At 39.4% G+C, this 14,731-nt stretch overlaps 1 protein-coding gene and 1 pseudogene across 3 annotated transcripts in view; both read left to right on the plus strand.

Annotated features, from left to right (window-relative positions):
- The window catches only part of Arhgap28 (Rho GTPase activating protein 28), a 175,619-nt gene extending 165,271 nt beyond the window's left edge, over nucleotides 1-10,348 (plus strand). For all 3 annotated transcript variants that reach the window (XM_074070311.1, XM_074070312.1, XM_020185711.2), the window contains exons 17-18: nucleotides 6,505-6,569; nucleotides 8,357-10,348. In XM_074070311.1, coding sequence (XP_073926412.1) covers nucleotides 6,505-6,569; nucleotides 8,357-8,451 — 160 coding nt within the window. In that variant the 3' untranslated portion in view covers nucleotides 8,452-10,348. The remainder of the gene's footprint in view (nucleotides 1-6,504; nucleotides 6,570-8,356) is intronic.
- Nucleotides 10,349-14,065: 3,717 nt separating this feature from the next.
- On the plus strand, nucleotides 14,066-14,161 carry LOC141422872 (U6 spliceosomal RNA; annotated as a pseudogene).
- Nucleotides 14,162-14,731: the final 570 nt, after the last annotated feature.

Below are 14,731 nucleotides of genomic sequence, written 5' to 3' on the forward strand. Positions count from 1 at the left end.
ACTGTTTGCCCGAGCTGGCTTAATACTGTGATCCTCCTGATCTCTGCCTGCTGAGTAGCTAGGATTCCAGGCGTGAGCCGCGAGTACCTGCCAGTTTTGTGGATATCTTAATAACTTCCCAGGAATATCACTGTCTAGGCCCTCTGTGGGCCTCTGTAGCTGTTGTTCTCCTTAACACATGCTACTAATAATCCTTAAGATCAGAATGATACTTATAATTCCCTTTGCATATCTCCCCTAAGTAACCATTAAGGAGCATAAATTATAATAATTCTTGTCTAGGAATGCTTACTTGAGGATAAATATTTGCCCTTAGGTTTTTGAATGATGAGAGGCATGCATTTAAATGTATCAGTTGAGAACAACTATAGCTACATGGTTTCTAATAAAACTCAGGTGTATCTCTAAAAATATTCCAATTATATTTAAAAAAGGGTTGCTTTGTTGAGCAAAGAGAGCCAATTGCAAAAGTGTCCATATTGTATGATTCCTCTTGTACAACATTTTTGAGGTGACAAAATGTTATGAGTGGAGGCTAAATTAGCAGCTGCCAGAGGTGGGGGGGGATGGGCATGGCTATAAATTGGCACTATGAAGAGTGCTTACAATGTTGGAGCTGTGACATCCCTCATGACTGGATGGTAGCTAAACAAGACTCCTTACCATTGTTTTGAACTCAACACACAAATGTGCACACGTAGGACTAGGAAATCTGACTAAGACAGGTAGAATTTATCAGTGTCAGTGTCCTGACTGGGACCTTAAACTGCAGTTTTGCAAAATGTTACCATTGGTGAAAATGGGCAAAGAATACAATCTATGTGTATTATTTCTTACAGCTGTGGGTAGAAATACAATTATTTCAATTAGGAGAGAGACAGGAGTGGCCCGTGAGAATATCTGTTGTAGAAGACAGGATGCTGGTTTCTGGCAGGGGTGGAAGGTGCAATAATAACACGTTGGTGGCCGCTAAGGATCTCTTTTCTTCAACATGGCTTATTCACTTTGAAAATTCAGCAAGTTGAGTACTATGACTTTGGATACCTTATGAACGCAGATATATAAAGGCTCATGTCAAAAAGGAAGGTAAGTGGAGACAGAGGCAGACAGGAGGCTGAATATTACCTCTGTCTGCTTCTGGCCCCGACATCTAAATAGTGTAAAGAATCACACATAGGCAGTCAAATGACGACTTGAAATATCATTCCAAGCATTTGGGCATCCATTAATTCCTAGGTTCTTTCATGCTTTACAGAGAGTACAAATCGGTACACTCAAGTAGATCTTTTCTAGAAAGAAAATGTTCCTGATAAATTAGAACTAGTGACTACAGATACTGAAGGCCTTCCAAACAACTTCCCCAGACGCCCTGCCCCATCCATTCTCTCCTTAGTACTATAGTGAGCTCAGCTTAGAACCTACAAACTTTTGGTTCTTTCGCCTACTATACCAGAGACTTGTTTTCTGTCTACTCACTGCCCCTGTATTCAAGTAGCAAAAGTGAGGAGAGTCGCTATTTCTCCTTCACCCTCCCTCTCAACAACTATTGAACCTTGAGTGTAACACAACAGCAAGCAGGGGAAGACTGAAAGGTGGAAAGAAGAAGCCTTGAGAAATAGCAGGTTAGGAAGCTTCAGGAGCTTCTTTGCTGCTCCCACACATCACAGACAGAGCACTGCAGAAACTTCCAACTTGGCTGAGTGTGATGGCTTACACATGTAATCCCAGTACTATGGAGGCAGAAGCAAGAGGATCACAAGTTTCAAGCCAGCCTGGCTATATAGCAAGACCCTGTCTCAAAAAACAATCAAAAGAGAGGCTAGGGAGGGGGAGGAAGCAAGGGAGGGAGGGAGGAAGGAAGGGAGGGGAGGAGAGGTGAGAGGAAAGGGAAGGAGGGAGAGAAACAGGAAGGAATGGGGGGGAGAAATAAACAGAAAGGAAAGAAGGCGGAAAGGAGAGAGAGGAAGGAAAGGAAGGAAGGAAGGAAAAAAGAAGGAAGGGAGGGAGGATAGAGAGGGAATGATAGAGAAGGAATGAGAGAGGGGAGGGAGGGAGGGAGGAAGAAAGGAAGGAGGGAGGGAGGGAGGGAGGGAGGAAACGAAGGAAGGGAGGGAGGGACCAGCTGTCAGGCACAGATGAAAAGGATTCCAAGAAAGGCCTGTTCCTTCCCCCAGCCAAGGGACCTGGAAAGGAGTAACCCATCTACAGAGAACCTCTTTGGCAATAGCTACCCTACTCCAACCAAACACTCTCACTGTGGTTTCACTGGGACTGCGTGGGGAACAGATCTGCCATCTACCACCCAACAGAACAGAAGGTGGTCTGGTTTTCAATGGGGTCATGCAGCAAACTAAGCCTTAGCCTCCACGCAGCCACAAAGAGACTTGAGAAGACGCAGTGATGAGGCAGGGCAAGGCAGGTTATTTACCTCCAGTAAGGCCCAGTGGTGAGCTCAGCTTCCCCTCCATCCCGCCATCTGCAAAGTTAACAGAGGCAAGTTCAATTACAGCTAGTCAACCTCCCTGTGCCCCCTGCCCCCACTGGTGGAACAGATGGCAGGAGATGGAATAGCTGATGCTGCTTCTGCTACCCTCCTCGCTGGAGTAACAGGGCCCGTGAGAAGTTGAATTTCACCCTCCTCCATAGTGAATCAGCCTCTGTTTCCCCAACTCTGAGAGCGGCAGAGCCATCAGAAAGCTGGTCTTACACCCTGGATCGGAGGCCAGCTAGAAGCTAAGCATATTCATTCACTTAAATCTGTGATAGACCTGAACAGGAAGACTGCCTGCTGGAAAATGAAGATAATAAGATCCATAGTTTCATAATGGTGGCATCCAAAATGTCCACAATGCAACACAAATCTACTCATCACAGGAAAATTACAACATGAATGAGAAAAGACAATAGGAGCCAATGTTAACTGAATCAGGTGTTAGAATTATCTGACAAGGACTTTATAACAACCGTTACAAACAAATGCTTCAACAAGCAACTATGAATTCTCTTAAAACAAACAAAAAGGTGGAAAAGCTCAGCCAAGATACAGACTTTTTTTTAAAGAGCATGGAAATTATATAATGAAAAATGCAGAAACCAAAATTAAAAGAGAAAAACTTGCCAAATGAGCTCAAGAGTTAAGGGCTCAATTAGCAAATGTAAGGATATATCCATAGAGTATGTTTATTTTGAACAACAAAGAGGAAACAGACTGAGAAACAAAAAGTGAGCAGAGCCTTAAAGACCCCCAGGATTATAATAAAAGAGATAAATCTCCTATCATCAGAATCCCAAAAGGAGAGCACACAGAGAGACCAAAAAAGTATATGAATAAATGCCTAAACTACACATGAAGAAGCTAAGTGAACCCAAATGGGTAAACCAAAGAAATCTATGCCAAAAGAGTATAATTAATTAAATTTACAAAAATTAAAGGTAAAAGAAACACCTTGAAAACATCCAGAGAGACGGTGCATTTCCCATTGGGCAACACCATTTTAATTACAGCAAATTTCTCCTCTGGAGCCAGGAAGGCCAGAAGGAAGTGGCATTTTTCAAGTTGAAAAGAACCATCAACTATGAATTATGTATTCAGTAAAATATCCTTCAAGCAGAAAGGGAAAATAAGGCTTTCTCAGATGAAGGAAAACTAAGACATTGTTGCTAACAAGCCTACCCATAAATGATGGCTGTGGGAAGTTCTCTAACAAGAAAGGAAATAGTAATGAGGATTAACATCTCAGAAAGGCAAGGAAAGCATTGGGATGGGTGAAAATATGGCTAAAATTTAATCAACTGTCCTAATTCTCATGCATTCTTAGGTCATATTTGATGACAGAAACAAAACTCACAGCAGGAGACTCTGCTTACAGAACTGCCTTAATAAAGACAGTGTGTGTTAGTGGAGGGACAGACACTTACATCAGTGGAACAGAGTAGAGAACTTGGAAATCGACTCTATCTCCAACTGATTTTTTTTACTCTTATAAATTATTCATAACATAAATTTTATATTTTAGCCTAATGCCAGTGGCATTAGCTATGTTCACATTGCTATGTAACCATCAGGGCCATTCTGCAAAAAGTTTTTGTCTTCCTGTACTGAGACTCTGTACCTCTTCTTCTTTGCCCCTGTCTACTGGTAACTACTCTTCTACTATAAGTCTCTATTAATTTGATTATTCTAGGTACTAATTTTTAGCAAACATACCAAAGCAATTTAGTGGGAGAAGAAAATAACCTAGATCTGAATGTCACACTTTATATAAAAGTTAACCTAAAATGGATCGCAAATCTAACTATGTTGTAGAAAAAGTAGGAAAGGTTTTAGAAAATAACAGAAGAAAATATTCATGACCTATCTAGTGAAGAGCTCCTAGGCTTTATACCAAAAGCATAATCAAATTGATAATTAGACTCATCAAAAGTAAAAACTTACCCTCTGAAAGACCCTGTGAATAAGATAAAAAGACAAGCTAAAAACTGAGAGAAAATATTTGCAAACCACATATCCCACAAAAAACTAGTATCTAGAAAACCAGTTAGAATGTTCAAACAACAGTTAAAAAGATCTAATGTGAAAATTGGGCAAAGGACATGAGCAGACATTTTACAGACACTGTTAATCAAATTTGGTCATCATAGCGAATACCTCAGATAATTTAGCTCAGAGAGAAAAGGCTCCTTTTGGCTCACAGTAATGGAGGCTCCAGTTCAGGTCAGTTGGTCCTGTTGCTTTTAGGCCTGTGGTGAGGTGGGACATCATGGTGGGGGCACTTGTTGGAGCAACAGCTCTCTCCTCACGGTCTGGAAGCAAAAAGAAGAAGAGAAAGAGACTAGGGTCCCAAAATCCCTATTGAAGGCATGCCCTGAATGACCTTCTGGAGACCTACTGGTAGGTCTCACCTCCTTCCACCTCCCAGTAGCACCAAGCTGGGAACTAAACCTCTAACACATGGGCCCTTGGGTGACACTCCATATCTAAACCGTAGCAGAGACATGGTATTTCCCGCAAAGAAATACAACAATGACCAATCCACACATGAAAAATAGTCAACATTAGCCATTAGAGAAATGCAAATTAAAATCACAATGACATGTTATTACATACCTATGGAGAATTGCATATATATATATATATATATATATATTTGACAGTGCCAAATACTGACAGAGATACAGAGAAAATGGATCACTTATTATTGCTGGTGGGAATATAAAATAGTTCAGTAACACTGTAAAAGTTTGGCAGTTTCTTATAAAACTAATGTCCAACTACCATATGATCCATTCATACTCCTGGGAACTTATCTGCCCATTCCTCCCAAATGAAGGCAACATCTGCACAAAAACTTGTATATAAATTTTTACAGCAGTTTTATTTAAACAATCAGGACTATATAAAACATAGACGCCCTTCAGTAGTTAAAGGACTTAAACTGAGAAGCATTGGGTGAGTCTCTTTGGATTTATGCTGAGTGGAAAAAAAGCCAATAAAAGGACTCCATACTGTACATTTCCATTTGTATAATATTTATGAAATGGCGAATATACAGAAATATAGACCTGAGGTTAGAGGTGCGGACAGGGTGTGATAGGAAGAGAAGGAAAATGTGGCCATAGGAGAGCAGGAGAAAGAGTCCTTGTGGTGAAGGAAAGGTTGTATTTTTGACTTGGATCCATGTCAACACTCTGGTTGTGAAATGATACTGGAGTTTAGCAAGATGTTGCTACTAGGAGAAATGGATAAAACATAAACAGGATCTGTATGTCATATTTCTCACAATGACATGCAAATCTACATTTGCCTAAAATAAAAAGTTAATTAAACAAAAGATGATGGCATGCATTTTCTTCCTCTCCACAGAGAGGCAAGGACAATTTGAAGTAGCCAAGTTGAAAGCTGCTCCTTAATGGAGACAGAGATCACACTAGCCTTTCAGATTCTTCCATGCCAGCATTCCAATCTAGGGTAGAGAAAGTGAATTAGGCGATTGCTTTCTGCCTGGCTTTTCCTATAGGGAAGAAACTTGCAAAGAAGTGAACCTCAGATAGATTTCCCAGCCATAGGCAAGCTTGAAAATGTGATGTCAGCTGAGGAGAGAATGCCATTCAGTATTTGGCAAACAGAAATGCAACTTGACTTTGTTTGAATGGAGAGAACTGTGGCCAGTGACAGACATGCTTAAACAGCTGCTCCCTGGCCAGTCTTGTTGTGTATACCTCAGTTACCTCCATGATGGTATGTTGACAGGTGTGACTGGAATGGGCTTTCTGCTTTTATCAGCCACAGTTCATTCCATTGTGTTTGGACTTGTCCCAACGCCTCTGACCTCACCTTTATGTTCATGAAGAAACAAGAAAAACATGTTTTTATTATAACTTCAGTCATAATAAAGTTTTGTGAAGTGTTCATCTATGCAGACTGAATTATTTGATGCCATGTTGCTTAACATTACCTGAGATTTGAAAGAGAGTTAAAATTGTACTGTCTTCTTGTTCTTTCAGTCATGGTTCATCCGATTGTATTAAGATGCAGAGCCAAAGGTTATATGAAATTGGAGGAAATATAGGTAAGCATTCTGTAATAATTTCTACGTCCAAATTCTCTGATTACTCTAAAAGAAATATGCTGCTATTATAGGAATCCTATAAGAAAGTAAAAAATCACCATATTTCTTTTTTTTTTTTAAATCTCATACAAGAAGAGTTGGGTAATTTGTCTACAATATCCTCAAGTTTTAAGTGAGAATATTTTAGTGTGGATATGAGGTAGACTTTTGGGTCTTTTAAGTGTGACTCTTAAAGTTGGAAAGTCTCTTTTCAGAGACTCATGAAAGATAAAGAACAGAAGTGAGAACTGTCAGAAAATTACACCCTTTGTGTACCTTCCCTACTTTAGCATACAGCTCAAGACCATGCTTCCCATTTCCCTGATGGAGGTGGAAAAAAATTCCTTGTACTTACACCCTGATCCATGTCCTCCAAGCTCCATGTACCTTCTGTGTTCCACTTGTGGTCTCCTCTCTTGCCTAGTCAGGACCTTGTGACATCCATGCTTCAACAGTCTCCTGCATCACCAGCTTTTTTCTCCCCAACTGCACCATTTCCATTGGCCTAAAACCTGTTGGTCATTGCTCTGTTCTTTACAGAGCTCTACCCTGACCCCCTTCATGGCCACTCTCATTTCTCTGTTCCACTTCCCAGTCCACCTTCTTCAATCACTTATCTGAACTCCCTTTTCTGCCTCCATTCGTTCTCTCTGGAAGCCACTCCAGTCAAGCCTTCCCACCAAAATCCTTCTCTTGTCCATATCACCAGAGAACTCTCATACTATGAAATGCAGTCATCCATTCTGTCTATAGCTGCCTGAGTTGATCTTTCTGTCTTTGAAAAACACTTTCTTCTCCTGACTTTGAGGACAGCCTAATCTTCTGACTTGCCTCCCACTTCACTGAGTCTCTTGCCTGTTACTTCTCAGCCTCTCGACATTGGAGGGCTGGAAGAATCAGGCCTTGGAACTCTTGGGTATTTACACACAGCTTTCTCTGTAACCTCAGTCCATCTCATTGCTTTAGATCCACCTGTCTGCTGATGCCTCTCAAACTTCCAGACTTCTCTCCTCCCCAGGACCTGTGCATACACTCACCATCACGGTCTGCCTGAGGCTTTCCATTTGCCCAATGCTAACTTGCCTTTTCTACATCTTTGCTGATGTATTACCTCCTTGATGGGGGTCTTCGTGGCCTCTGCATCCTCTGTATGTGCCTTACCTGCTTTGCTTTTCTCTGATAGTCTTACCCCATTGGACTTACTTTATATTGTACGTGTTTATTTACTGCAGAAGCTCCTTAGAGGCAAGTGTTTTGAGACTGTCTGATGCACTGCTGCAGTTCTGGCCCTAGAACAGTGCCTGGTGCATCATAACCCACTGGCCTATGGCTGTGACTTCCATAGTAAAGCAACAAAATGACCATTCCTAAAAGAAACTTGATTTGAATCTTCTCCAACCCTGCTCAAGTTACTGTCTATAAAAACATTAGATGATCTGTATTTGCATAAAAAATGACTGTCTTATTCCTGAAACAAGTTCTTGCTATATTTTTCTAATTGACAGGGCGAAGCTAGGGAATAATTTTCCTGCACTTGGCATGTCTGTTTTATCCACAATTTCATAGGAGATTTATTTGAATTACTTCACAGTCTAGAAAAAGGAGGAGGGAGAAGGAGGGAAGCTCTGCTAAGAAACTTTGAAATATGTACCCCAGCTCTTGACTGAGAGAATTATTGGCTCATGTGAACCTTACTAACACGAAGAGTGTGCTCCTAAGAATGTTCTTTGCCTTTTCTTTTCCTTTAGGACAGCATTGCTTGGATCCTGATGCCTATGTATTGGATGTGTATCGTGTGAATCCTCATGCAGAATGGGTGATTAAGCCCCAGCCAAGCCTTTGAAATACACCCAGTGTATTGGCTGTTACCATGTGTTATATGCCAAGAAGATCCTGCACTTGGTGGGGGGAACCAAGACTGCCTTGACTCTTTGTTCCTGTGCCCATCTGGATGGTTCTTCCTGGAAGGTGAGGTCTCCAGTTTTGTCAGTGGAAGCTGTGGAAGAGGAGCTGGCTCACCATTTGAGCTGAATTCTCTCATCACCTTTCCTTGATAAGAGGAAGGACGATGTGATCTCCCTTGAAAAAAAGCCAATGGAATATGGAACTTCAACCACTCCTAGTATCTTGACTTTGTGGCAGAAATGAACTTTGCCCTCTACCTGGGCATAAACATTTCTTTATGAAGCCAGGGCCACCAAACACAAGAATCAAAAGAGACCTTTTTTTTTTTATACTTATGTTATATATATATACATTGACTTTTTAAAAAAAGAATGCCAGAAATAGCCTTAATTTCTGCCCTAAAAAGGAATCCAGATCTACTTTCCAAAGGGAATGGGTTTCTATGTGAAACATAAAATGTTTGTGCTCTGGCTTGCTCCTCAGTTGGAGGAGGAGGACTTCAGTCTAAAGGAAAGCGTGTTGTTATCTATGCCATGTTGTAAGATGGCTGTGCCATCCTGGTGCCCATGAATGTTGGCCTGTCATTGGGTAGTAGACAGTGGTATTTTATAGCTCACCGCCTCGTGAGCACAGGTCGCATTGTGAAGCTCATTGTGACAGAGGGCGTCTTATGCCTTCACAGACTGAGCCTCTATTCTCTCATCATGGTTACAGTGCTCAGTGATTATCTGCCCCTGTGCCAGGCATGGATTTCCTTTTCAGATCAGACTTATCATTTTTCATTTTACACTTCACAACTACAGATACTTCTGTGGCCCCAAACTAAAAATATAGACCTGATTTTATCCAAGGGTGATGGAAATACCATTAAATCAGATTATATGCTGTCCAAGCAGATTTTGCTTTTGTTCGTAGACGTGGCTACGCACTGAGAATTAGCATGAGCCAGTAGAATCAGATGCATGTTGGGTAAGCCTGAAGCTGTCTTGCTGTCAAGATCTTCCAGAGACATTTTCCACATCTTCAGTTGGCCAGAACACACAGTTCTCATGTTTCTAATTTAAAGCAAATCTATAATCTGCTGAGCATTTGGACATCTCTGCCTTACATTTTGAGACTGCAATACAAACAGCCCTGTTAGGGCTCTCCCAAAATGGAAGCAGAGCTCTCATTTGTTCCAGATAAATAGGCTAGCTTGGAATCCCCAAATTAAGATTTCAATAGATTTATATCATTTATAAGATTTAAGACCCAAACAACTCTCACTTGCAATTCAAACAAAGTTGAATCATAAATACAGAAGATATTTCTTTACTTACTTACCAAGTTTCAAAATACTATGTGGAAATATTTTAAGTGCATATATAGAAGAAGTCTTTTACTTGCCACATTATGCCTTGACGTTTGTGTAAAACATTAGTTACATTCAATCTGCATGTTTCTGGCTTTAGAATTTTGTTACACTTTTATAGAAAATATAAAAATCCATTTATTTGACTTATTGGAGAATTTTTAATTTCCTTTATCTGAAATCCCACTAGAAACTAAATCTGCAATCTATAGTTTTATATTTGTTTATACTTTTGACCAGTTTTCAGTGTATACCTAACCAGTGGCATGTGAGTTTACAATGAATTTCCAGACTTGGAAAAAAAATGCTTTTATCATTTTTGCAACTGAAACAACAGTAGTAAATATTTCACTTATATACTTGCCAAATCCAAGACATAAGGAAGCAGGAATTTATGCCCACATGTGGAAGAAATTCCACTTGCTTCCTTACATTTCTCTCTCTCTCTCTCTCTCTCTCTCTCTCTCTCTCTCTCTATATATATATATATATATATATATATATATATATATTTGAATATATATATTCGAATATATATATACAAACTGATTGATTTTTTCCATTGTCTTTCCTCTAATTAGAATCGTTCAATCCTATTTTGTTTTGTTTATATAGAAAATTCACAGATCTGTTCATTTCATTTTAGAGTTTTCATTTATTTTGACTAAGAACTTTAGAACCTATACATTAGTCCTAAAGGTTTTAAGATTTAGTCCAATCTGTCATCAGTCTTAAATAAGTGACTAATAGAAGCCAGGTAAAGGATCGTAAGTCTCTTATTTCATATCCATTGTGCGGTTCTCAATGTAACTAGCTGAACCAATAACTTTGAATGAATCACTTCAGTTTATTCAAGAGCACGACAACGTTCAAATCACCCTAGAACAGGGAGGATGGTGCCACTAGCAGCATCATTGGCTATAACTTATTTTTAATCATAAGATCAATTGATTAGAGAAGAATTTTAGTAAGCATACAAACTAAAATTCATGTGATTAAAGAGGTTTTAATTTTATTATTACAAAACAGACCCCTACAATTAAATTCAAAATGCCTGTCACTTAAGTAGTAGAAGAACTTTTGCCCTGTCAAGGGTTGTTTTGTAAATGTTCGGTCACCAATACATAACAATGGATAGTCTGTCCAAAAGGAAAGCCAGCCACCTGACTTGTGAGTATAATAGCTTCTCACCCTCACCCATCCCAAGTGCCCTTGGTACACAATTGGGAAAAAATATCATCCAGGAAAGTATTGTAGGAAGCAAACATGTGGAAACACACATTCAGGAAAAGTCCTAGAACTGGCTCATCTTTTTCCTCCATTCTTGGAAAGAGGATCTTTTCTTAAGCAGCTCTCTTGAGAATACCTTGGAGTTGACAATCTTTGAACAAACTGGAATACCAGTTCTTTACAACATGTATACAGTATAAACTACCTCACTTGCCTTTCTTGGGAAAAAAGTCTAAAGGATTTTAACAATCTTTGTTGCAAACTGTACCTGAGTCTTATTATTTAAGTCACTTCAGCTAGTTTTCAGTGTACATGTGATCATACACATTTAGTGATGTAAAATAGGTTTAGCAAACGCTTTAAAAGCAAAAATACTCTGTAAGCGTGATCTGTGGTATATCCTGAGAGAACCGTGTTTTTTAGTGATTGTTGCGTGTGTCTGACCATGTGGAGATGCACGTGGTCAGGAGTGGGAAATAATGGTCATTTCTTCTTCCAGGATTTTTCAACTGCTGTCCACATATTTCACTTAACTGAAAAGAAACATGAGAGTAAAAATGTCCCTTTTTCCCAGCAAATGTATTTGAGTTCTTTTTCACATGTGTATTACTTGCCAGAAAAGACTTTATATGTGAGGATTAAGTGGTTTGCCTTGATGGGCATTTTTCAACTGTTTCCCACAAATATGTCACTTAATAAAAAATAATGTGACATGGGAGTAAAGTATTTCTTTTAAGTATGTCAACTGTTTGTGTGCATACACACCTAATGTTAAAATAACATCTTTTCTTTCAGGCATTTTCCAACTATCTTCTAAAACTGTGTGATGTGATTCAGCAGCCACGTGTCACTGGAAAATGCCAATACTGTATTATCTCCCATCTCAACAGTTAAGATTGGTTCTTTTGTCCCATGGCTTGATTGTAAAGTAGAATGTGTATGTTGCATTTTAACCATAAAAATAAAGAGAGAAAAACTAAAAGTATTGTCACAAGAATTCTTAAATTCAGATGCGCCATAGTACTGGTGAAAGAGTGGGAGTTTTAAAGTTGCACAGTTTGTGTCTAAGCCTGTCTGTCACTTATGAGCCAGATGGTTGTCCTGTGCCAAAATTCCTGTGGCACCATGGTAACACTGGATGGTTGAGGGTAGAGGATAGATTAAATTGAATAAGCAATGACTGTTTCCTGTATATCCAATCAAGAGGCAAAATAGAAACGAAAGGCATAAAGATTAGAAAATAAGTAAAATGAGTCTCTTTGCAAGTGATATGTTATTTGCATAGAAAATCCTGAGGCATCCTCAACTACTCGTATTACTAAGATAATTTAGCAAGATCACAGCATATAAAATCATGGTGCAAAATTGATTTTCTTTTATAGTCACAGCAAACAATTGGAAAATAAAACTTTAGAACTTCCATTTCCTCCGGCATCAAAACCCATAAAATGCTTATGAATAAATTTAACAAAATCTGATAAAGCGTGTATGCTAAAAAATGCAAAACGTAGGTGTAGAAGTTAGTTAAGTAAATGTTGCGATTATACCATGTTTCTGGTGGAAAGCGAAATGGCAATATACAACTTTCCACAAGCAGATCTGTAAATTCACTGTCAACTTTAACAAAGGATCTAGAGGCAAAAGATCTGGCGTACCTAATCTTACCAAAAAAGGAGCAAATTGGACATCTGAAATTATTTTAATACTACAAAACTTCCAAACTTCCAAAAGAGTGTGATGAAGAGTAAATAGAAGCACAACAGTGAGACAAAATGATGCAGCTACTGGGCTCATTAGCGAGCTCTTTCCAGAGCTGAAGCAACCCATGGGGAAAGGAAGCTTTGCAACTGATGGCATTGAAACCAGTGGTATCCGTACAGGGCAAAAGAAAGAAAGGACGGAAGTTGATCTCCCTTACAGGATGCACAAAAATTCATCCAAAATTTATTTTAGAGTTAACTTTAAAACCGAAAATCATGAGGCTTTCAGAAAAACAAAGCAGAAAGTTGGGCATGGTGTATACACCATGCATTCAGGAGACAGAAGCAGGAAGATCACAAGTTTGAGGCCAGCCTGGACTACCTAGTCAGACCCGGTGTCAACAAACAAAACAAATGTTTTGGAGTTAAGAGTAGTCGCAGTTTCTTATGAACAAAAAGTAACACACATATTGAAATAATAGACTTTGACAAAATTTAAAAGTGCTACTTATACAAAGAGAACAGGAAGTCAGATGGGCAAAGCACAGATTAAGGGGGAAATAAATGTGAAAGACACATTTTTGACAAAGAACTGGTGTCCAGGATATATAGAGTACTCATTAATAAAAGGACAAGCCAACTTTTAAAATGGGCATAAGACACTTCTCAAAAGATAGGCAAGTTGCCAAGAAACACATGCAAAAACAGTTAATGTCACAAGTCATCAGGGAATTGCCAATTAAAACCTGCAGAGCCAATATACACCCACTAAAGCAGGTACAAGCAAAGATAGCATCACAAGTGTGGAGAACCAAACTCATCCATTGTCCACAGCAGCACAGAGTGGAACAGCCACTTTGGGAAAAGGTCCAGACATTTTATTTTTTCTTCTCAATCAGACAAACCATAAAACTGACCTACAACCCAGGATTCTAAGCATTTGCCCTACAGGAAATGTATGTCCACACACACACACAAAATACTTGGGTTTTGTTTGTTTCATTTTGTCTTTTGGGGGTTTTTGTTTATTTGAGGAAGGATCTCACTATGTAGCCTGAGCTGATCTTTGAACTTGAAATCCTCCTGCCTCGTGGGTGCAGGGATTACAGGTATGTACCACCATACCTGCCTCCCACCTTCAAAAATACTTGTACAAAGATGTTCATAGCATCCTTGTATATAAGGATGTCCAAAAACTGGGAATGTTGTAGATTCCCATAAACTGTGAGACAGTCAGACAATGCAGGATTACTCAGTAATAAAGGAAGGGTGCTTACTTCAGGAGCAAAACTGGAATGTTACAGAGAACAACTTCCTGGCCCCTGTGCAAGGATGTCACACAAATTTATGAAGTGATCTATACTTTTTGAATAACAGGCACCAAAATACAATTGGATGAGAGAGGGATAAGTTTCTTTGTTCTACAGCACAGTAGGGTGACTATAGTACCCGTCTTATTGCACATTTTATGAAGGACTAGAAGAAAGGACTTCATAGGTGTCAAAATTCAATGAAATGATATGTGTTCAAGAAGATGGAAACACCAATTACCGCGACTGATCATTGCATAATGTATACGTAAATCAAACTGTCACACTGTGCTCTATAAGTATGTAGGTTTATTATGGGTCAATTAAGAATAAGGTCATTAACATGAAAAGAGGGATAAAGTGATAGGGAGAATATGAATGAACTTCAGAAACAGAATGCCGGTGAAAGAACCCAGATGGAAAGACTGGACTGTATATGGTGCAATTCCATTCATATGAAATATTAGGGCAGGCAGAAGCAAACAGTGGTGGGGGAAATCAGAACAATAGTTGCATCCACAGGGTGGAGTGGACATTGCCTGGAAGGGGCACAAGGGATCTTTCTGAAGAATGGAAACTCCACATCTGCACTGTCCAACACTGGATCCTGGCCACCAGGCTTACTGA

This window comes from Castor canadensis, chromosome 4, assembly GCF_047511655.1.
Source record: "Castor canadensis chromosome 4, mCasCan1.hap1v2, whole genome shotgun sequence".
In the NCBI taxonomy this organism is placed as follows: Eukaryota; Metazoa; Chordata; class Mammalia; order Rodentia; family Castoridae; genus Castor; species Castor canadensis.